This window comes from Myripristis murdjan, chromosome 15 (genome assembly GCF_902150065.1).
Source record: "Myripristis murdjan chromosome 15, fMyrMur1.1, whole genome shotgun sequence".
Lineage (NCBI taxonomy): Eukaryota > Metazoa > Chordata > Actinopteri > Holocentriformes > Holocentridae > Myripristis > Myripristis murdjan.
Window position 1 is genome coordinate 785690 of NC_043994.1, and position 22263 is coordinate 807952.

At 41.3% G+C, this 22263-nt stretch overlaps 2 protein-coding genes across 2 annotated transcripts; one reads left to right on the forward strand and one right to left on the reverse strand.

The window, feature by feature from the left end:
• Positions 1 to 668: 668 nt before the first annotated feature.
• On the forward strand, positions 669 to 12232 carry cdt1 (chromatin licensing and DNA replication factor 1). The gene is made up of 10 exons (XM_030071184.1): positions 669 to 1333; positions 1924 to 2040; positions 3700 to 3968; positions 4724 to 4918; positions 5012 to 5157; positions 6086 to 6186; positions 8814 to 9002; positions 9266 to 9451; positions 10070 to 10271; positions 10601 to 12232. Exons 1-10 carry the CDS (start codon positions 842 to 844, stop codon positions 10762 to 10764), a joined length of 2061 nt encoding a protein of 686 aa, XP_029927044.1. The 5' UTR covers positions 669 to 841; the 3' UTR covers positions 10765 to 12232.
• A 612-nt stretch (positions 12233 to 12844) lies between these two features.
• aprt (adenine phosphoribosyltransferase) lies at positions 12845 to 20218 on the reverse strand. Its single transcript, XM_030070215.1, has 6 exons — positions 20146 to 20218; positions 19582 to 19769; positions 17830 to 17933; positions 15103 to 15236; positions 14227 to 14305; positions 12845 to 13858 (listed from the first exon to the last, which is right to left on the reverse strand). The coding sequence occupies exons 2-6, from the start codon at positions 19671 to 19673 to the stop codon at positions 13719 to 13721; spliced, it is 549 nt and encodes a 182-aa protein (XP_029926075.1). The 5' UTR covers positions 19674 to 19769; positions 20146 to 20218; the 3' UTR covers positions 12845 to 13718.
• Between the last annotated feature and the right edge of the window lie 2045 nt (positions 20219 to 22263).

A 22263-nucleotide genomic window follows, 5' to 3' on the forward strand; every position in this document is an offset into this window, starting at 1 on the left:
CAGTCACTCTGAAAATCGAAACATTGTGGAGAGGCCTTTTAGTAAATAGTTACTGTTCTCGCTTCCCTATAAACCACATTCTGACATAACCACGTCATTATTGGCACTGCAGATATCCTGTAGAAACGGTGTACCTACCCCACCTGACATAAATTCAGCCGTTTCATTTATTTGTGTCAATGGCGTCCTCTAGGGGCAAGATGAAGTGAAAAACACTGTACAATGTGATCACATAACAATGTAATTATTGTACAGTGAAGCCTGGGGAAGGCAAAATTTCACAGTCACATTCCCCGCTAAAGTCTTTTGTTATCGGATGAAGTGGAAAACATTCACTGCGTGGCTCACAACTAGACTACTTCTGTACTTCCGTTTGTTCATTTTGTGATTTTTTTTAACGAAATTATATGATTTTGAATCCCAGTTGTATCTTAATATATTTAATGAACCTTTTGTTTGCTATAATTGTTCAGGCAGGGTGTGAACTTTGTAAATAGTTATAATTACTATTACTACTGCTACAACACATTTCAGTCAGTTCACTTTTTTAACCGTATAACGTGATGACGTCCGACGTCAACCATACGGTGGGTTGGCGCTCCTGTTGTCTGCCGACCAGTCACAGCCTGGACCGGCCCTTCAGGATGCGGAACGGGGTGTGGTTTTGATGCTTTCGCGCCAAAGTTGTATTCACTCTCCTGTGCGACGCCGCAGACAGTGCTGTAAAGACCGTGAAGAATGTGTAGTTTGCCATTTTGGTAATGTCTTTTGCTGGATTTTGGGTCATAGGTGTGTAAATCTTTATATCGCAGAGATTGCATCAATTTCCGACGGGGGAACTATGTCTCAGGCTCGAGTTACAGATTTCTTCTCTCAAAAAAGGCACGGTTCCGTCGGTCAGAGGCTCGCGAAGCAAAACAACAGTGGTGCTGTGGGCAATGTCTGTTCTGGGGTGGTCACCGCAACGAGGACACAGTCCACCCGGCTTAAAAACAAAGAAGTAACCTCGAAAACAACCACTTCCATTTGTTCACCCTCCATCCATGAGGAGTTTCTTCGAGTTATCGACGAGGTAGCCGGAGTTAATGGACAAGAGGTCCCCGTCAGCCGCACGCCGTCAGATTCCCCCACCAGCCCACGGACACCGAAGCGGACTTCAGCCGAGGCACAGTTTGATATCGGCGCTGCTGTGTTTTCAACCACCGCCAACCACAGCACCGCTAAGAAGAGACGGCACGCGGAGGCCAGCAGAGATGCTAAAGCTAACATGCCGGAAAAAACAACGAGGAAGACGGCTAGGAAGAAACTGGTCCTTTCCCAAGACACACAACAGGTAAACGGAACCCTTATCCGTGTCATTAATGCTCAATAGCACGCGTTACAAATTTGGTAGACAACAATACTTTTGGTTGCTAGTTACAGGGTAACACGATTAAGTCCCACATACAGGCGAACGACCAACTTTTCTGCCAGCTTCCATTTTGAATTTGGGTGCATGCCGACTGCGATGATAGCAAGGCAGTTTGCCCTAGAGGTTCTAGTAAAGTTGTTGGATATAAGGCTCCTAACCTAACACCATAGAATAATAAATGAGTTCATTACATTTTATTCAGTTTAGTGTGCACCTTACCACCCACTTGAACACTGCACTTAGCAGTGTGTGTGGTATACACAGACAGCATAAGATCTCTGTCCTCCATTCGAGAATAAAATAATCCCCAATTTAAGATGTATACGTTAAAGAAGTAATTGTTGCTTGGTATATGAAATTAATTCCATCATGGGTATTTAGACCCCCACCCTTTTCCCTGAAATTAGGTTTTGAATATTTCCACCAAAAATTGATCATTCCAAAATGAAATTACTGTCCTTTTGTCTACACTTATGTTTTGTAACGATTATACTTTTCTTCTCTTGCCTCAGTCCTTGTCCAAGCCTCCAACACCACCTGGCACTGAAGCTGACAACCAGCTATCAAGCAGCTCTCCACCAATGAGCCAAGCTACTAACAGCAAGCCCACTGGACAAGAGGCCAGCAAGGTAGCACCAGTGGTTTTTTTTTTTTTTTTTTTTTTTTTTTGCATGTTGGCTTTAGTTGACTGATGGAGGGAGATAGGGGATGACCTGCGGCTAAGATCTCCACCCTTATACTTGTGAAAGGGCTTTGACAAGCATATCTGTCCATGTTCCTTGAGTAGATGTACAGGCTGAAGAATGACTTTTCTCGGTTTCATATCATCAGAAAATGCAAACAAACAACTCCTGCACACCTGGGGCCTGTACCGTAAAGCTGGATTAACATACCCGGGGTTTCTTAGTTATCTGGCTTCACTTAACCAGACATCCGCAATCTGGATTTCCGGTACCATAAAGCCGGTTATCAACTCGCTAACTCAACCCAGGGTTTTCCGATCTAGATCTGTGCGCGCTCACATAAAAGGGGCGGTGTTTGCTGCATACGACCAATTGCAGACATGGAAAAATCCACCTGAGCCACATACTTAAATAAATACGAGGAATATAAATCCATCATCCAGGCAAAAAGCAACACAGTTGTAGCTGCCAAAATCCGCAATGAATGCTGACAAAAAATCGCCTACTGTGTCAATGCGTAAATTAGTGGGATTATAATATTACTTCTCCACCATGAAGACACAAGTAGATCTGACTACATTTGCGTGCTCCATAATTTTGTGTTTATGAAATTTGCCGTTATGGCATATGTTTTCAGCCTTATTATTTCAGATGCAACCCCAGTGGAGCAAAAAGAACGTGGGAGCAAATAAAAAATAAGTCAAAGTGGTCAGTACGCTCACTATATCTTGTACATGTAGCATATGTATCTGTACATGTTGTAGGCTATATAGCGTACATCATGTATAAGGCTTTACTTTTTCACACAGTCTCATCAAATGGGCAGGCCATTTTCCAAGATAATTGATTGGTCAGTAGGTGGGACTTTTCTACCTACTGAGCTCTTATCCTGAACTTAACCTGCTCCAGAGGAGGTTAGGTTTTTCAGTGTATGTTACCATGGCAATGTACCCTGATAAAAAGTAAACCACCTTCGTGGTACAGAAAACCCAGGGTTTACCCTGAAGTTACCTGGCTAAGCTGAAATCCAACTTTATGGTATAGGCCTCTGAGTCATCTTTATGTGGGTGCGTTGGAACAAAAATGTCTAAAATCTAGAAAGGAGGCAGTCCATTGCTGTGGCATGTCATGTACCGTGCAAGTGATCAGCTGTTTGATACTCGCATGATTATGCATGATTTTTGCGCAGTAAATGATGTGTTGTCATGTTTGTTTTTTAATTGTTTGATCTGTCATGCCATGTTTTATACCTCACTGTATCTCTCACCAAGACATCACAGTTCTCTTTGTGGAAAAATGTGCAAGTTTTGCAAGTTACAGCAGTGTGTGAGACAGCCTCCCCAATTTTAATGACATAACTGCACTCTGGAAACTTGTGAGACACTTGTCATTAGTTTTTAACTAGATTAACTAAGCAATTAATCAAAAAAGAATCAACAGATTAATCAACAATGATAATATTTGTTTGTTGCAAAGCCTCACTGTACCATCAGTTCCCTGTAGCCAGGACCAACAGGCAGAGACACCGCCCCAACATAGTGGTGCAAAAGCAACATACATAATTCAAAAACTGACAACACAACAATTTCACCTCACTTCTTTCAGGTGCTGTCGAAAGAGAATGCTGCAGCTCTTAAGTTACGCTTGCAGAAGATCAAGAAACAGGCAGAGAAACTGCACGGTGCTGCCTCCTCTTCTTCAGCCGACCTAGCACCTGAGAACACCCCTGCCTCTGTTTCCAAACCACCCAGCTCTGATGCCACAATCCTAAAGGCCACTGTGGCACGAGCCAGAGAGCTAGCTGCTAAAGTACAGGGGAGGAAGGAAAGGGAGGCTGACGAGGGCAGTCAGAGTAAGATACAGTCTCCAGAAAGGTGAGCACACACACAGCCAGTATAAACCACAAAGCACCGTGGTTAATGCTTAGTAACCGTGGCAGATGTAATTGTAAAATAGCCAAGGCCACAATGGCAAATTAGAATCTGCCAAATGCAGGCATAGATTTGCATTGGAGGGTAAATTTTTGTTTGGTGGACCAGGCACGATGGTGACTTAAAAATTATATAGCTTGCAGTTGGGGGGTGACACAGAGTATTAAAAGGCCCAGTCTGCATCGCCTTGAAACTACAATAATTCAGAATGGAAAAAAAAGTGAAATGTCAAGTTGGCAATAGTGGATTGATGTCCGATTTCTTGTGTCTAAACGTTTGTGAATGGCATAATGTTTTAACCCTTGGAAACCTGAGAAAATTCATCTGATTTCATACAAAAATCATGGACAAAGATAGTGAACTAGCTAATTGGCCAGAACTGGCCTGGAAATAACCCCCCAAAAATTATTTAAAAAAAAAAAAAAAGGAAAGAAAAATTTGTCAAAACTAGGAAAAAAGAAACTATGATCATTAGAAGTATGTAAATTATAAAATGACTGTTGTAAAAGTAATTATTGGGAAAAAGAGTGTGTGGTTAAAAATGTGTCCACGAGACACTTTGGCAGGTGGACAAAATAATTTGCCACCCTGTTCAAGGCAAGAGATAATGAAACATGGGCACTGATTAGTGACTTAAAGTAGTTAACTCTAACATTCCGCTAGCATCTGCTATGCTAACAGTCTCTCCTGTGTCTCAGTACTAAGCTGCCAGGCTACCAGCGCTTCCACACCCTTGCACAGCCAGCCTCCCCTGGACTGTCCCTGCCGTACCAGTACAAGATTCTGGCAGAGATGTTCAGGAGCATGGACACGATTGTTGGCATGCTGTATAACCGATCAGAGACTGCAACCTTTATCAAGGTCAAACAGGGTGTTCAAGACATGATGCACAAGTAGGTGGAAGGACTTTCTTTTGGCTGATAAGATGCAATAAGCTGGAATAGTTTGTTTGCAGTGACTGATGTTTGTCTGTGTTTGTCTGTCAGGCGTTTTGAGGAGAGTCATGTTGGCCAGATAAAAACAGTGCTTCCTGATGCATACACCTTCAGACAGGAGAAGAACATCCCCACATTCAGCTCCAACATCAAGAAAGGAAGCTACCAGCTTACCATGGAGCCCATCATCCACACTGGTCAGAACACACACACACACACACACACACACACACATACATACATACACACTGACAGCTGCTCATGGAATTTGAAGAGGTGTATTCCAGGCAGGAAAAGACACAATATTAAGGATTTTTCAATTTCAATTTCCAACTTCTCTCACAGTCATTGTAATCAGACTGTACACTGATTAGTAAACAACCTTAAAGGTGAAGTAATATCTACAAAATGTATTTTCCATTTCAGCTAATCTTTTCCTAAAGCAGGTAGTCATGTTTTAGAATGCCTATTATTTTTCTACCTTTTATCCAGCCATTGGTTTCCATTCATTCTACTACAATATGAAATGAACTTTCAGAGACTTCACACTTGCTTCACACCACTATTCCATTACCATACCAAAGTTGCCCACATTTGATTTCTTAAAAGCACCAGCACTGTTGTGTTTAACTTCAATTTAGTTAATTTTCATGATGACACCCTTAGGGGTCCTAGAAGGTCTTGAAATTTGGAAAATGCACAATTTTGATAGTTAGCATTTCAAGGTTAAGAATCTGTTGAATATACCCTTTGAAAAGTACTTTTCAGCATCATCTCGTGTGTATTTTATACAATCACTCACATAAACCAACAGTCTTTTAACATATAGTATTCATGTTTGAATGAAACAACCCTTGTTTCATTTTTTTGGCTCCTGGCATCTCATACAAGGCGCAGAGCTGATCAGAACTAGACTTACAAGGGCGCCAAAATATAAAGAGGTTTTTATTGCCTCTTTTCATTCCACTCCATCATGTGTTCATGCATACTGAAGGTAGCTAGCTGCCTGCTTGTCATCTCATCACCTCATGTGCAAGCACTGCATCTTACTGTGTCCAGTGCTGGCTGAATGATTCTCATCAACGTTGTTGTCATGTTTTATTTGTGTGTGGTTGTTGTCCTCAGACCAGAATGAAGCTCGACCTGTCCTGTCAGCCTCTTGTCTCTTGGAGAGGAGACAGCTCTTCCACCTCAACCTGCTTTCCATTGTCAAACAGCATCACAAGGTCAGTGACCATTCCAGTCCCACTTTTGGTGAATTTGGTCAATACTAAGATTAACAGCCTGGTCTACTTTGGGGATGTCACAAGAACTGACGTTACGATACGTCATTGATGCCAGATGTCAAGAAACTCAAAGATACAAACAGTATTTACACAGTATTGGTAGTCAGAGGTGGGTAGAGTAGCCAAAAATTGTACTCAAGTAAAAGTACTGTTACTTCAGAATAATATGACTCAAGTAGAAGTAAAAAGTAGTCATCCAGCCATCCTGATCCAAATCTGACTTATTTTCTATTGTGTACTCATTTGTGACTATAAACAAGCTCAAGTCTCACATAGGCTCTAAACCACTCCGGTGTATGATGTGTTACATTTCCTCTGATTGTTGATTCGCTGAAAACATTACCGTCATTACATCGGTGACGTCTGTCTGCTGCTCGGGTGCTGCTACTTCAGCTGGTCAGAGTGGCAGAGCAGAGAGGCATGCACGGTGGCGAGATATGAAATTTGAGCGGTTATCCGATAATTATCTGTATGTGCGGCACAGCCGTTAGATCCGGCAGACCTGGTGCCGGCCGGCACCGGCCACAGCACTGCACGGTGTGCACGGCCACCCGGTCAGGTCAGGTCTGCCGGATCTGGCAGGTGTCGCTCCGGCTGTCAGTTGGACGCATTTTGAAGGAGGAAGTTACCTCCGAAACTGTCAAGGCAAATAAACATCCATATATCTGATTAAAAGGAAAAAAACGGTTTTTAGTTAAAAGGAAGACATGACCCGCTGACCGTTGATTCTGCCATTTTCATTTGATTTGCTCCAACTGACTGTGAAAAAACTGTAAACTCCTGTCCCACTCCCACCGCTGAGATTGAGTATGGTCACGTGACGAGGGTGCACGGCTACAGCTACGTTTGATTGGTGAAACACAGTCACATGGTTTAGCCTGGCAGATGTCTCTCTCTCTCTCTCTCTCTCTCTCTCTAACAAAATAAAACATTAAAATGATCCGTACGCGGGGGGAATAAAAGAAAAGTAATGAGCAATGCAGCCTAATGTAGCGGAGTAAGAGTAAAGTTTTTTCTTCACAAATCTACTCAAGTAAATGTAACGGAGTACATTTGGCTAGTAACTCGTTACTACCCACCTCTGTTAGTAGTACTGAGTGGTATTGCATGTGTGAGTAACTGTGCATCTGCTGCCCACATAAAAGTGCAGCACCAGTGCTCAAGAAACACATTCTGTCATCCAGGGGATGGAAATCTCCTGTAGAAAGCTTCCATGACAGAAAAGGAATTGAGGGATTGGGAAATTGGCAGATTGGCTTTTGCTCATCTGTGTTACCTTCCCAGTGTGCAGCCTGTGTTTGTGCATTTTCCAGATGAAGGGTGGAAACACATCAAACCTAGCTAACCACTTTTATTGTGTGTAAGTCTTGTATTACGTAAATGTATACTGAAGTATCTGGGATATTGTTTTCTCCATGGTATTGAAATTTTTATTGATAATCGTGGAATTTTACTGGTATTGGCATTGACCACCAAAATTCTGGTTTCTTGACATCCCTAGTCCACATAAGTAAACAGTCAATACAGAGACTTTGTTTAATTCTAGCCTGTTAACATACAGTGTTATTCCAGTTTTGGCCTTGTACTCAGGGATGTGGTGGAGGATAAACCCATCTACACTAGGACCAAGTCCATGCTAATCCAGAGATATCAGAAAACACATTGTTATATCTCTATTTTGTCCTTCAGTCTGCTCTAAAATAGTGTTGAGGTGGATACTTGAGTTATTTGTTTTTGGGCAACAGCCTGGCGCCTTCAGTTGACTGACACCTCCACCACCTATATCAGGACTTGTTGTAGTTCATTAGACCCCAGTTAATTAGCATTTTTCCTGGTTTAAATGGTTGGTTGGTGGCCCCTTTTTTTAATTGAGAGCATAGTTGGGTGCTACCCAAATATTATTACCGTTTAAACCTCCTCAGATTTACCACAGTATACAGTATTGAACAGACAACAGAATTTAGATGCTGGAATAATGTGTTGACTTTCACTCCACAAGCTGGTGACCTCTGGTCTCAGGTCTAGCTTCTTTCCTGAGGCGGTCAGACTGAACAGTTCACCTCATATGTGCTGACTTTTGAATGCTGCTCTTATACATGCTGCAATATTAACTTGTGCAATATTCTTTAGGTTCTTCTTTTTATTTGAGCTTCTCTTAGTTTATTTATCTTATCTTTTTATCTGTTCTGCTTTATTTATCGCATTCTCACTGGGCCTTGACTGAAATTTCATTCTTTTCATGTACACCATGTTTGGAATGATAAACAAACCTTGAACAGCAAAAGTCCCTGGTTCCATCTTTGGCAGAATCTTTCCCCATGCATATCTTGTATAATGCTTGATTGAGATTTGCTGGCTCCTTGCAGTCATAATGTACAAACATGAAATGCTGCCAAATCGTCGCAGCTGCATTCTTTGTTGTTACCAACTGCTTTTTTCATACTATGTGAAGAGGAGTGGTGACATGATGGTAATGAAATGATGCTGTAGCTATTTTCACTTACTGCAGGAGGACTTTCTTCTTGCCTGTTGTCACTTACATATCTTGTTTATCTGTCTTTACCCAGGCCTTCCTGTCCTCATTGGTTCCTCCAGTGTCTGTACCAGAAACCAAACTGACTCGCTGGCACCCTCGTTTCAATGTGGACATGGTACCGGCAGTCTCCATTAGCCCGCTGCCTCAGCCCCCTGTCATAGAGAAACTTAGCACCGCCCAGGAGGTTCTGGAGAAGGCCCGCACACTTATGACACCAAAGGTACTGTATCATGTGAACTGTTTTTCCCATCTTTTATCTGTTCCATCACCTTTGTATTCTACCCATCTGCCTTTTGGCAGCCCTAAACCTAACTGTACCATATCACCCATAAAAGACAGCATAAACTATGGAACCTGACATCTGGGGGGTGGGGGGTTCTGTCTTTGACTCGATTAAAATCCTACACACTGTACCTTTAAAAGAAAATGCCACTAGTTATTACTGCTTAACACCAGTTGCTCTCATGTGTTCCATATGTTAAGATGGAGAAGGCTTTGGCCTCCATGGCTCTGAAAACAGCAGATGAAGTGGTTGGGAGCAAAGAGCTGGTTTCTCCTGAGACCCCTACAACTGTCACTACAGTTCCTTCTTCAGCAGCTGCCTCATCTGTCTCTGCAGCTCACACCCCAGATGCCCTCAAAGGAGTGTCCCAGTCCCTGCTGGACAGGGTATGTATGCTCAGGAAAAAAGCTCTTTCAGTGTTGCTGTGCATCCTGGAAAACCTGGAAATTTAGAGTACTTTATTAGTCATAGAAATCACTTGGAAAATTTTAAAACCGATAAAATGCCCTGGAAGTACCAGTTAAATCCTGGAAAATGATAAAGTTAAGCTGAGATTACATTGCACACTTTTAGCTACTGATGCCACGTTTTAATGCCCATTCATACCCAGCTATCATGTTCTGGCATGTGTCACCTGTATGAAAGGCCGAAGAGGTCAAAAACACACAAAACCAATGCTTTGATCAACACCCTAACAATGCACAGACATTTCTAAGCTATAGAGAATATGCAGTATAATGGGTTTCTTGTGTTTATACTTGTGAGGTAGAATTCAGATGCCTAGTGTTTGTGTGTGCAGCACCAACATTTTTTTTGTTTAAATTTCCTTGTGTTACTTCACCTCAGCTGCATTCTTTATAGTGATTGACATTGATTGTCCATCGAAGACAGCAGAGGACGTTTTCGTTCATCTCTGCAACACACAACCATGGCAATGTGTACTGTGTGAATGCCAAATGGCTGTTTTGACTTGGTTCATTGACCGCTTGTCTTGACTTGAACAGATCCGAGCGAAGGAGGCCCAGAAGCTTCAGGCGGCAATGACTCGAAACCCTGCCCAGGAGGAGCGCCTGCTGATGATATCACGGCTCGGGGAGCTGGCCAGGATCCTACGAAACGTCTTTGTTGCTGAGAAGAAACCAGCTCTGATTATGGAACTGGCCTGCAGCAGGATGGTGGCTAGCTATAAATCGGTTCTAAGCACAGGTTGGCATGGTTTGTTGTTACAGATAAGAGAAATGATTGAGGTTAATTTATATTTGCGTGTCAAAATCCCACCACACTATAGCTAGTAGATCTGCTGTCAGGAAATACTATGGCATGGCCTCATGGACAAATTCTCACCGGTGTCTATGTGCTGGTAAATTGTTTGTTGCCAGTATTCACTGTCAATTCGGTGAATGAGTCAATTCAGTACTGTCACAGAAGCTGTTGTGAAGTAAAAAGTCCATGTACATTAAAGAGTATGAATGCAGTCTTACAGAACAAGGTGTGGCTCCATCCCAACAAATTCTTGGTCTTGTCCTAATAAACAGGTGAGATGGAGAAACACCTCCGGCTGTTGGCAGAGCTGGCCCCATATTGGCTGACCATCCATCCGATCAGGAAGGACTTCTACCTGAAGCTGAATAAAAGTACAGAACTGAGCATTGTTCAGGATAAACTCAGCACCAAGCTCAAAGAGGAGGAGCGACTCTGAAGACAGCATCTAGTGAGAGAATGACCAAGAGTGAATTCTAGTCACAATTCTCAGGCTATGTCTCAAGTCTACAGTATGTGGGTTCGAGGACAAACACTGAAGAAATTTCACAACTCGCTGACCATGATATCAGGAAAGGCATTAAATGATACTTCAGCAGGAATTCAGTCTCTTTCTCTGGAACTGACATCAGGGAGACCAATCTGATTTCCTTATGAGGTCAAAAGAGAGATTTGTGTGGCTGACAGGAAGGAGTAAAATAATACTCAGGGCAGTTTTCAGGTAATGTTATACAGTCAGTTTTAAATGGGATTGTGATTATGTTGCATCTCATTGGAGATGTTTTTTTTTTAAATTTATTTTAATTTTCTGTGGCAGTAGAAATGGAGCTTGTTCACCCTTGGAGAGTCTAAATGAAATTCCAGGACTTGAGAAAGTTTGTAGTAATTTTATACAGTCATTTGTGGCTGAATGAATACCAGTTTTAACACATCAGTTTTTAAATACCTGTCCTTTCTCACTTCTCCATGGTTTTGTTGGTAGTGGCCATATGTCCTCCAGTCTGCGCAGCTGGTGTTTTGAGGTGCACTTGTCTTAATTTTAGCATTGCATTACATCAGTATTCCTTTAAACACCACTGTCTACTTCTTGGATATAATGCTTTGTCTCATAACAGACTCTTCCTGCATCTTCAGCAGTGTGTGGAGACATCACTTGCCTAACGTCCTCTGCTCAGTTTTGATTTTTAGCATCAAAGCTGTGTTACTTAACTTTAGCTGGCCAATGCTAAATAGATGTTTAGGAAGTTGTTAAGATTTGTGGTGCACAAGGCCTTGAAACACTGCCTTGTTGTGTCTGTTACTAGCAGGGCTCATGAGTGAGTTTTATGTTGAGCAGGAGAAAAGGCCTCTGATTGCACCAAAACCTAAAAGAATTTCATCACTTTGGCTTCCAGTGGTGAGTTTTCAGCCATGGCTATACTGATTCATAGAAATCTGAAAATGCATCTTTGTCAATTTTGCCATTCCTTCCACACTAGAATACCTTGGCCACTGAAAACACTGTCCTAAGTGGGTACATTTGGAAACGCTGTTTTTGCACTGTAGTGCAACTAGCGAAAATACTCGTAACAGTTGCTTACATGCAAATGTCTAGTCTGTATGTGTTTTAGTCCTTGTAGTGATCAGCATTCTACAATGTAGGACTGGTATTACACTGGGATGAGTTGAAATCAGGAGATTTGCAATGTTCAGCCTGTATCTGTAAATGCTTACTGTTGAAATACAGTGTGTGAAATATAGTGTGTTTCTGGATTCTAGTAGAAGTGGATCACTCAGAGAGAAATGTTCTTTTTTTTTTATTGTGTAAAGATTGTCATGGTTTGTTTTTTGAGTTATGGAATTTTATTTAGAAGGCAAACTGTCAATACTTTGTCATGATTGAAAAATAAAAAGCATGCCTTACAAATTCACTTGATTTCTTTGCTGCAGACCCATCTCAGCTGAATTTGCATGTAGTTAAACTTGTTGAATGACTTCCACAAAAAGATTTGGGGCCCTATCTTGCGTCAGAGTCCCTAAACCCGTTATTTGGGGATTTAGCATTGCATAAGAGGCGTTCCCCAGCAAAAGTTGCTATCTTGCACACCTGCCGTTATCTGTAAAACACCTGTGCTACCCGTTACATTATGCATAGGTGTGCCAATTAAATCAGTGTGCCAGGTGCCATTGCCTTTAAGAGCAGGCTGCGCAACCCCAAATCTGCAAACCGAAACCCGTGATGGAGAGAGGGAGGTCGTGATTTAGTGCTATCTCTGCCATTTTCTCAGGGGTCAAGATAGCAGTTGCAGGGAAAGCGCATGAACATGCCCACAGACACACCTCCAGGCACAAATAACGGAGTTGGCATAATGTATAGCAGGCAGTGTGGCCACAAGATACCATTTAGGGATGGTGGAAGCTGCTAAATGTGTAATTCACGGGTAGCGGGCAGTGGCAATGGGTAGCGCAGTGTGAAAGAGTCCTTTAAGTCATTCACTTGTTTTTCTGTTACAAAAAAATGAAACCTTGGAAGATGGTGGTTCCTCAGAGCATTGTAAGTGTACTTTATTAAAATAATTGATTTGAAGAGCAATTACTTTTACACTTAAATATTGTAAAACGTAAAAAAATTACAAAAGGATTTTGTATAGTATTTGATAGAGATGTCAAGTTTGAAACATAAGTGTTTCCTCTGTTCATTTAGCACTGGTGCTCCACAATATGGAAATTACCAGCACCGCAAGAGACAGTGAAATTTAACACTAACTGTAGATTATCTAACTTTAAAAGTATAGTCCAGTGTTTTTGAGAGTAATGGTAATATTCTGATTAAAACATTTCTAGCATTAGTCTCTACTGTGACTGTCAAATAAAGCAGAAATTACAAAATAATGTTTAAAAAGAAATATAATCAAGAACTGAGTGAATTTACTTTTCAGTTTTACTGTCCCACAGAAGAAAAACACTTTTATAGCATTATGAAGTACTTGTGCACCTCATTTAAAACAAGAACAAACAAGGACCATCATCATCATGTGGCTGTAATGAAAGCTTCTGTTTGGGGTAGGAGGTTTGAAATGTTTCAAAAGTTTCAAACTTGAGATCTCTACTACTTGCGCTCCATCCAAAAGCAAATTACATTGCTCTCTCAACAATTAGATACAAATACTGATAGTCATCCCTCCTCGGCAGTTAATGTCATTCCATGATTAGCTCCTCCTGTGGGCTGGACAGTGGATAGACAATGGTGCACTGGTGTGCTGGGTTTTACACTGACACTGGCACTGATGCAGGTCACAAAATAGGCTGAACTAAAGAAGAGTCCCAGTCCTCTGTGGTGAAAGTCAGAGCTTTAAAGCTGACATTCAAAAGAAAATGCTAGTCCAGTGTGACACCACTGCAGCAGTGTGCTCTTCAGTACTGCACCAGGGAGAAGACACTGTGTGGTTTCAGTTTGTCGCCGCCGCTCAGCTCTTTCAGCTCGATGACAACCAGACAGCCCAGAACCTCGGCCTGCAGTCTCTTCATCAGCTCACAGGCTGCAAACAGAGTCCCTGGAGCATAAACACAACTGTCAGAGAGGGATTTCCAGAGGCCTTCATGACAAATTCCATGACTGTCCATGAATAAGTCAAACACCATTAAAACCACATTAAACTGCATTAACCACATTTTCATCCTATTTCATGACCATTCAATTTGTCTTTTTTCTTTTTTTAACCTGATTGAATATGCCACAACTAAACAAGTAATGCCAACCTGATTTCTAAAGAACGCACTGTTTTAACTAATGTCTGGACCAGCATCAGCAAAAAAACAAAACGAAAAAAAAAAAAAAAAAAAAAACAGGTGATTTTCCTCCCCTGCCTGGGGGCCATAGTGAATTCTTGGGGAAAATCAGATCTAATGAGGCATTTCTCACCTCCAGTGGCCAAAAGATCATCAATGAGCACAACCTTCTGTCCAGGAGTCACCGAGTCTTCCTGGATCTCTGCTTCTGCCTGGAACAACAATAACACTATTAAACAACTTCTTCTGCTCTATAAGAAATGAAGTAGAGCTTCAGCACAGAGAGGAAGATGAAGTTTTTTTCAGTTGTTTGTTGCCTCAATAGAAAAAAAGAGAAAACAAAATGATTTCTTGTGTCTGTAATGTTGCATTTCATCTAGGAAACAAAATGTACATAGAGATGCCTTTAAAGTAGTTCTCATAGGCACCTCTATATCCACTGGTGCCTACCACATTGGGCAAGTCAGGCAGATCTCCAGGGCCATTCAAATTTCTAATTTCTCAAAAACACTTGGTCACATTCTGCATTCTAACTCATGCATGTCAAGAGTTCATTCTTTTCACCACAAAGTCATGCTTTTCAATGGAGAATCGATTTAGAAATGAATGTGTGCACTTAAAAGACGCAACATGTGATCTTATCTTTCATTCATTCAATATGTTAATGAAATATTATACAAGTGTTGCCAAATGAGGTGAATGACTTTATTCTGTGCCTGCCAACATGTGATTACAAGAGAAGAAGAAGGTATATTGCAACTGTAAACAAAGCACAATGCTAATGCATAAAAAATGTATGTAAAATGGAAGGAAATGGCTTATTTTATCCCTGTCCTTCTTTTACAGAGAGTCACGTGCCCATGTCTATACAGTGGATATAAAAAGTCTCCCATACCGTGCCATTTTCTTCAGTGAGGTCCAGGGGTATGCAACATCCAGCCCCCAGGTCCATGAGGCAAACCGGTGCATACAAAAAAAGGCAAGTCAAAAATGCGTGTGTGTTCCTTACCTTGCCATATTCCAGATCATATGCCACAGAGACAGTGGGTCCTGGCAGTTTGCCTTTCTTCCTGATCAGAATGAAGCCGGTTCCCAGTCTCTGGGCTAATAAAGGGCCAAACAGGAAACCACGAGCATCTAGACCTGCGCACACACACACACACACACACACACACACACACACACACACACACACACACACACACACACACACACACACACACACACACACACACAAACAGGTGTTCGCTACATTCCAATGAGTTAGGCTACTCTATACTGTATGCCATTTAGCATTAGAAGCCTGTTGGCTAAAGTTTTGTGTGAATCATCTCTTATCAGTATGTAATCCCTGAGGCTTCACAACAAGATGCACCTCACTGCATAGTTCATCTGCACTTGAACACCACATCTCTACCACCAGGCATGCCACTACCTGATCTCGGGGCCAAACAACTGACCATTCCACCAACACTGGTTCAGTGAGCCCTTCTCCACTTCATGTCTCAGGCATGGCAGCCCTCTGAACACCAAGGAAACAGTGCTCACTGAGGGAAGAGGACATCAAGCAAGAGGTCCTGATCAAGGAAGAAACATGGATCGGCCAGACTGAACCTGGTCTTCTCTTGATTCACCATCAAAAGTTTGATTCACTATTATGCTATCTGTGCCCAGCGGAGATGTGGTATCATGTCTCTGGCAGTGGAAATCAGGCACTCTTATTCAATTCCAGAGGAGGACAGAAAGTGTCACCTGTGTGAAACAAAATGCATTTTTTGTTTCACTGTCCATCATATCCATCATGTGTCCTCACTTGTTTTCTATGACTGATGAAGGCAAACTTCTGTACCTGTTTACAGACAAAGTTTTCCAATTGTTGGGGGCGCCCCCAGTTGCTCATCAGATAAGAGCACATACTAGTCCTTACTGCAACGCCCTGGGTTTGAATCTGAGCCCAGGCCATTTGCCACATGTCATCCCCTCTCAGTCTGAGCCTCAGATGTGTTTAAGTTGTGTTTTAGAGCTGTGATGTCGGAGGAACAGGCTTGTGTTCATACTTGGTTTGGACACTGTTTGACACGTATGAAGGCGTATTTGTGTATTCACATTATGTTACTGCTCTTCTCCATTATGTTTTGTAGTGTCTTGTAGGCCCATGCCGGCTGGGCAACTTTTGTTATATGACACTTGGAAAAATAAATTACCTGAATGATGGAATATTTTACATAGTATGATCAAAGAGAAAGATTATGTTCAATAGGTGTGTGTTAAATAATTAACAGTTTAAAAAATTATAAAAGTACAATTATAATAGTTATGGGTTATAGGCTAAAATAGCTGGTCTGACAGCAAAGATTAATGTCACACAGCAAGTGAAAAGATGTTAAATTGTACAACCTGTGCTGTAATAGGAAAAATCTGTCACCAAAGGAGAAGTTAATGAATGTTAGCCAGAAATACTTTTCATTTGTGTTTTCTTCTTTTGACACTGCCCTCTGTCCTCGATTGGTCCTAATGACTTGAGTTCAGCTTTGATTTCCAGTGTTGCTGGGAGCAAAAAATCTCCAGCTAGCAAAGTCTAGTCAGTGTGAAGACGTCTGACGGCAGTAGTACCATGCTTGTTCGTGGATGTCCTCACCTTTAGAATAGATCTCAGTGAGAGGGCTCAAAAATGTGGCCCACCTCTTCATTGGAAATAATATTTGTAATGCAAACAAAGGGCTTTAAATGACCAACATTGTTTGCTTCTCACTACCTTGTATGCGTTTAATTTGTACCATTTTACTGCCATTCACTTACATCTACCTATATACAGAGTAGGCAACCAATATTCTACACATTTCCTTTGAATGTTTGAAGGTTTTTTTGTTTTGTTTTTCAAGATTTTTTTTTTTTTTTTGCATTTCTGCTTTTTTTGACAGTCACAGTAGAAAGAGACAGGAAAGGCAAGGGAGAGATGGGGAATGACATGCAGCAAATGCCCTGAGATTGGGCTTGAACCCAGGGTGCTGTGATCAGGACAAGTGGTATACTCTTACCCAGTGAGCTAAGATTAGATAAGATAAGATATTCCTTTATTAGTCCCACAGTGGGGAAATTTCCAGCATTACAGCAGCAAAGTGGATAGCAAAATAACTGGGGCACCCCTGAATATTTGAGGTTTTAAAACAGGCTAGCAGGCTACAAAAAGAAAGCTAGCTGAAAAGACTGCTGAAAGGCATAGAATCATAGAGTTTGTTTACAGTAACCTCTGGGCACAAAGGCTCTGCATCAGGTACATGTCAATTCGATGGTAAAGAGAAAATGGGGGTGAAAAACTAGTTGCAGCTGTGATATAATTTCAGCTCAAGAGAAAATGAGGAAATCTTGTTGTGTGCTGTGAGCTCAGATTTTTCTGATTTGCCAACCTTAAACTCGCTGTTAGCTTAACCGACACTGTTGTTAAGAGTTTGGCTCATCCAAGATGCAGGCTGAGTAATACAGAAACATCAAATAATCATAAAATAGTCCCATCAGTCAGAGTTTTCACACCAGCTACTTTAACTACCTCCTTTAACATTGCAATTACAGCTGAATAATGACCACAGAAATAATCTAGTCTGTTGATCTCACAAGCCTCCTCAACTCAAATGATCCACCTGTTTTCCATGTTTCCATGTTTCTGGCTGTTGGTTTTAGCACATCATGGTGATTTGGTCTATAGAAAACTACTTTCCATTACCAGTGTTCTTCTTACCAACTATTAGATCAACATGCTGGTGATTCTTCCTCACATGTTCTTCAAAAAGGTCAATCACTGCTGTCAACGCTGCAGGGTCTTTCAAGATGGGACAGATATCTCTGTATAGGATACACACACAGCACCAAATTCTCAAATGACATTCATTGTCCTTCAAAGTCATGGATGAAAAAGTCATGGGTGTTGGCAATCTATCATACCTTCCATAACTTTTGAAATTCATTTTGGAACTTTTGTCAATTTTTAGTGGTAATATTTTCAGTACATCAGAATGCAGTCAAGCTTCAAGAGCACCTGGAGGTCTCAAACCAAAAATCATTGATTTTTTGACTCTCTACCAACAAAAAAAAAAAAAATTTTTTTTAAATTACAACCTTGTATTCACTCAATTTTTAACATAAAATCAATTGACACATTATAAACTGCTGGGTTCTTTTAGTAACTCAGCACAAATACAATAAAATAGGGCTCATACAACAGCAGAGACCTGTTGATGCAACAGTTGAGTCTGCTGGTATAGGCTGTTTGATGTCTGACGTTTGAGAATTTCTTCACACTCGTTATATAGGTACATCATGCTGCACAAGCCTCTTAATACTAAAGTACTTACTGCAAAAAAAGAACGTTTAAAAATACTGTACAATTTAGGGGGAAAAAGACATCACTGGGTATATGTTGTTATTACTGCTGTGGGCATGTTTGCTTAGGGCGCTAAAGCAGAGTGAAGTTTCTGATCATTATAAATGTCATTTTATAGTTCCTCAGACACAAATTAGCTAAGACAAATGTGTGTAAAATGGTGATATTTCTTATATGTTTTATACAGCTAAAACAGCCTGAGGTCACTTTGACCCCAAACACCGATGGGTACAAAATGTGTTCTGGACATTGAAAACATATCATGCTGATTTTATGTTTGCTGACTTGACCTCATTAAATTAATGTAAGTTATTAAATGTGAAGCCAAAAAGAGATGTTATATCTCCCTTACCTCATTATTGCCTCTGCCTCAGTATTGTGTCTTTTATGTTATTTGTCTCTTCATGTTGTTTGTTCATTTGTATAGGTCGATTGTCCATGTCTGATTGTAAAAATAGGCACTGTGAAGGGCACCTGCAATTTCAGTGTATGTACATAATGACAATAAAGGCTTCTATTCTATTCTATTCTATTCTATGTTAATCGTGTACACAGAGGCATGAAACACTGAATGGGCTCAACTGACCCCAAAGATGATAGAAGGGTTCAAACCTTGTACTGGGCTATGGGTTAGACGTATCAGGTTTAACAGGATGACAAAACGTGTACTTTTATACAGTCTAAAGGTCAGCCTCTTTACAGGGGTAGCCATTTTTACATTACTCTGAAGGTACTTTGAAGATTTAAGTTCTTTGTTTGAGGAAAAGTCGGTTTAGTTTAGCCCACTTAATGCCGATATCAACAGATTAACCTGTCGGTTTATGCGGCGGTGGCAAATTTCGACACAGCAGCAAAAACTGACAGAACACCGGTTGTGGCGTCATCTTGACAAACCTACTAGAGTAATGAAGGTTGGCACGTGAGCTAGCTGGCAAAATGCATGCATCTTAGCGCTTACACACAACCGACTCACACACTGTAAACTTCACTTTACAGATACAAGAAAAAAATGTACATTGTTTATCTGTCATGCCTGATCTACAATCACACTCTAATGTGAGTAAGCTGTGGTAGGACCGCAAGCCATGGAATGACATGTAATGTTAGTACCTGAACAGGATGCCCTTTTTAGGAAAGTCTGGAAACGCTCTAATGTGTCTGGACACCAGCTGGAGCTTGGACTCTTCTGACGCTCCTGCCATAGTAGCACACTGAAGTCTTCAAGTACGATATTTCACATAAGAGAGCTGTCAGCAACGGTTTCTTCCCATAGAAAGCTCTTCCTCTTCCTGGTTTTCCTGAGTGTCACCATAGATATCTATAATAAAGGCTTAGATGTCTCGTGGGCGCTGCCGGCCAATGGAGTCGCACGTCCGCACTGGCGGCCATCTTGCCACAGTCAGCTCGCTCACCCATAACATTGTAGTAGTGGTGCATGTACTTTTTAAATAACCATAACCTGCTCAATTTTCTACCGATTTTCAAACGGTTTGGTTTGTTATAAACGTCAGATGTGTAGTTATAAAACTGCACTTATGGATAATTATGTTACACTTCCGGTCAAACATCCAGAAGTGTAGCCACGTTAATAACGTTTGTAAGAAACCAAACCGTTTGTAAATCCGTCAAGATTTCAGCGAGATAAGAGTATTTACGTTTGTGCAGATCACTCACCTTCCCTCAGGTACCACAGATTCCGCCAGAGAGCTTGCCTGTGGTAAGATGGCCGCCGGTGATGACGTCAGAGACTCCGCCGTAAGACATTCCCTGCGTTCCAAATCGCATACTTATACTTTTTACTTTTAGTATGTACTGCAGCTGCCCTTACAAAGTATGTAATTTAGTATGAAATATACATGCGTATGCATACTATTAGGACACACTACATACGTCCTCCCTGACCTCTGACCCTCTCGCTCACTTCCGCCGCCGTCCGTAGTGGCAAATTTGAATGTCGTTGTCAAAATCCCGGTGCTGTTTCACACTGCATCTGTCATATTTCTGATCTTCTGTCTTCCTGTCGCTGCTGCTGTCACTGAGCGAGGTTTGTGCGATATGTGTTTTGTTGTCGTCCGTATGTGGGCGTGGTTTGTACACGCAACTCAGTCAGTGCCATAGATATCTACAATAAAGGCCTTTATTATAGATATCTATGGTCAGTGCGACATAACGTCCGCTGCACATAGGATTGTGGGTCAGAATGGCCAGAGAAGCATGCTGAAATCAGGGGTGTAGTCAACGACGTTACGATACGTAACGTTGTGTGACGTCTCATTGAATGGTGTGTTTGGTTGTAACGTTTTGTAACAGAGAGCAACATGCATTGGATGTACCCTGCGTTCCAATACCCATACTACCATACTATTTAGTAGGGAAAAAAGAATTAGTATGTCCCAATACATACTAAACTACATACTTTGTAAGGGCAGCTGCAGTACATACTAAAAGTAAAAAGTATAAGTATGCGATTTGGAACGCAGGGCTAGTTTTCCTCTTTTGTGGGCGTGTCACAGGTGTTATCCAATCAGCATCAGTCTGTATTTAAGCCTACGCGATTTAAAACGCTAGCGCTCCATTATGGCTTCCAAGTCGCTATATTAGTGCAGCCTATGTTTAAAATGTTGCCCATCATTTGAGGAGGTAAAAGCACATGTATGTGATAAGTATGATGATAAATCAGACATAGTTTATTGTTTTTCTCAATAATATGGCAACTTTTATTCAACTTAAAACTTAAAACTCATTTGTGTAGGCCTATAGCGCGCGGTTTGGGCTGCGCTTTGCGCTGGGTGCCTCACAGACTGGCGCAGAGTAGGCGCCGAGTAGGTCGCACGCATGCGCGTTGTGCACGCATGTGGCGCTGGCTTGCTTCAGTTTACAACAGTATTGGTCTTTAATTGCAGAAAATGAAAAAAACGCCTATTGTGGAAAGGAAAAACATCATATATCTCTGCCATTTTTTAAACACACCTGGTATTCCTAAATTGTGGGATATCTCTCTCCATGCCTGGGCTTTTTTAAAGAGATCCCGGTATGACTGCAGTCTAGTGTCCCACAGCTGTGCATGCAGAGAGACAGACACGATGATGCTTTCCTCCATTTTTTGTGTACCCTTCTGCCAAAATCCGCCTATTTCTTCCGATTCCAATATTCTCTCCTATTAGACGCGCCGAGGTGACGTCACATGGCGCTGTGCCAAGTTAAAAATTTTCAACTTGGGCGCAGCGCCCTGTCCAGTGGCGGCGCCCTGTCACACTACAGTGACAGCGAACTCGTCACAACTCGGCCACTGGACTTGGTGGGGCGTTCGTTTGCACTTCCTACTTGGAAACTGGCAGAGATTTACTTTGTTATTAATATTTTATATGCTTCAAGAAGGACACAAGAAGGCTTTTTCAATCATACAGCGTCAAAATAGTCGCTGTATGATTGAAAAAGCCGAGACGCATTCACCAATGAGTACATTTTTTTTTTCTTTTTCCCTTTAAATTCAAGTCAGTTTGGCTACATGAAGTATAGATGTTACCTACATGTTTCATGAACAATTCTAAATAAACATCAGCATAAAAATGATATAACAGTAAGTATTATAATCGATTACAATGAACAACAAATGACAAAATGTAAGGAAAAGAAACAAAAACAAAAAACTTCACAGCCTGATAACTAATTGGAGTAAATTTTAAATGTTTAAGTGATTTAATATTTTGCCAATTTGTGATTTCTGAGTTTTAAATTTTCAGTTGTGGTGAAATGTATTAAAAAATCTTGCGCGCCCGCCTCCCATGGGTG

Excerpts from the sequence above, each read along its gene's own strand:
- cdt1 (XM_030071184.1), top strand. The coding sequence starts at position 842 with ATGTCTCAGGCTCGAGTTACAGATTTCTTCTCTCAAAAAAGGCACGGT. Across the intron at positions 5,158-6,085 it reads GGAGCCCATCATCCACACTG|ACCAGAATGAAGCTCGACCT; the intron begins GTCAGAACACAC and ends TGTTGTCCTCAG. Across the intron at positions 9,452-10,069 it reads CCCAGTCCCTGCTGGACAGG|ATCCGAGCGAAGGAGGCCCA; the intron begins GTATGTATGCTC and ends TGACTTGAACAG.
- aprt (XM_030070215.1), bottom strand. The coding sequence starts at position 19,673 with ATGGCAGGAGCGTCAGAAGAGTCCAAGCTCCAGCTGGTGTCCAGACAC. Across the intron at positions 17,934-19,581 it reads AAAAAGGGCATCCTGTTCAG|AGATATCTGTCCCATCTTGA; the intron begins GTACTAACATTA and ends TATCCTATACAG. Across the intron at positions 13,859-14,226 it reads TGATCTTTTGGCCACTGGAG|GGACTCTGTTTGCAGCCTGT; the intron begins GTGAGAAATGCC and ends TTTATGCTCCAG.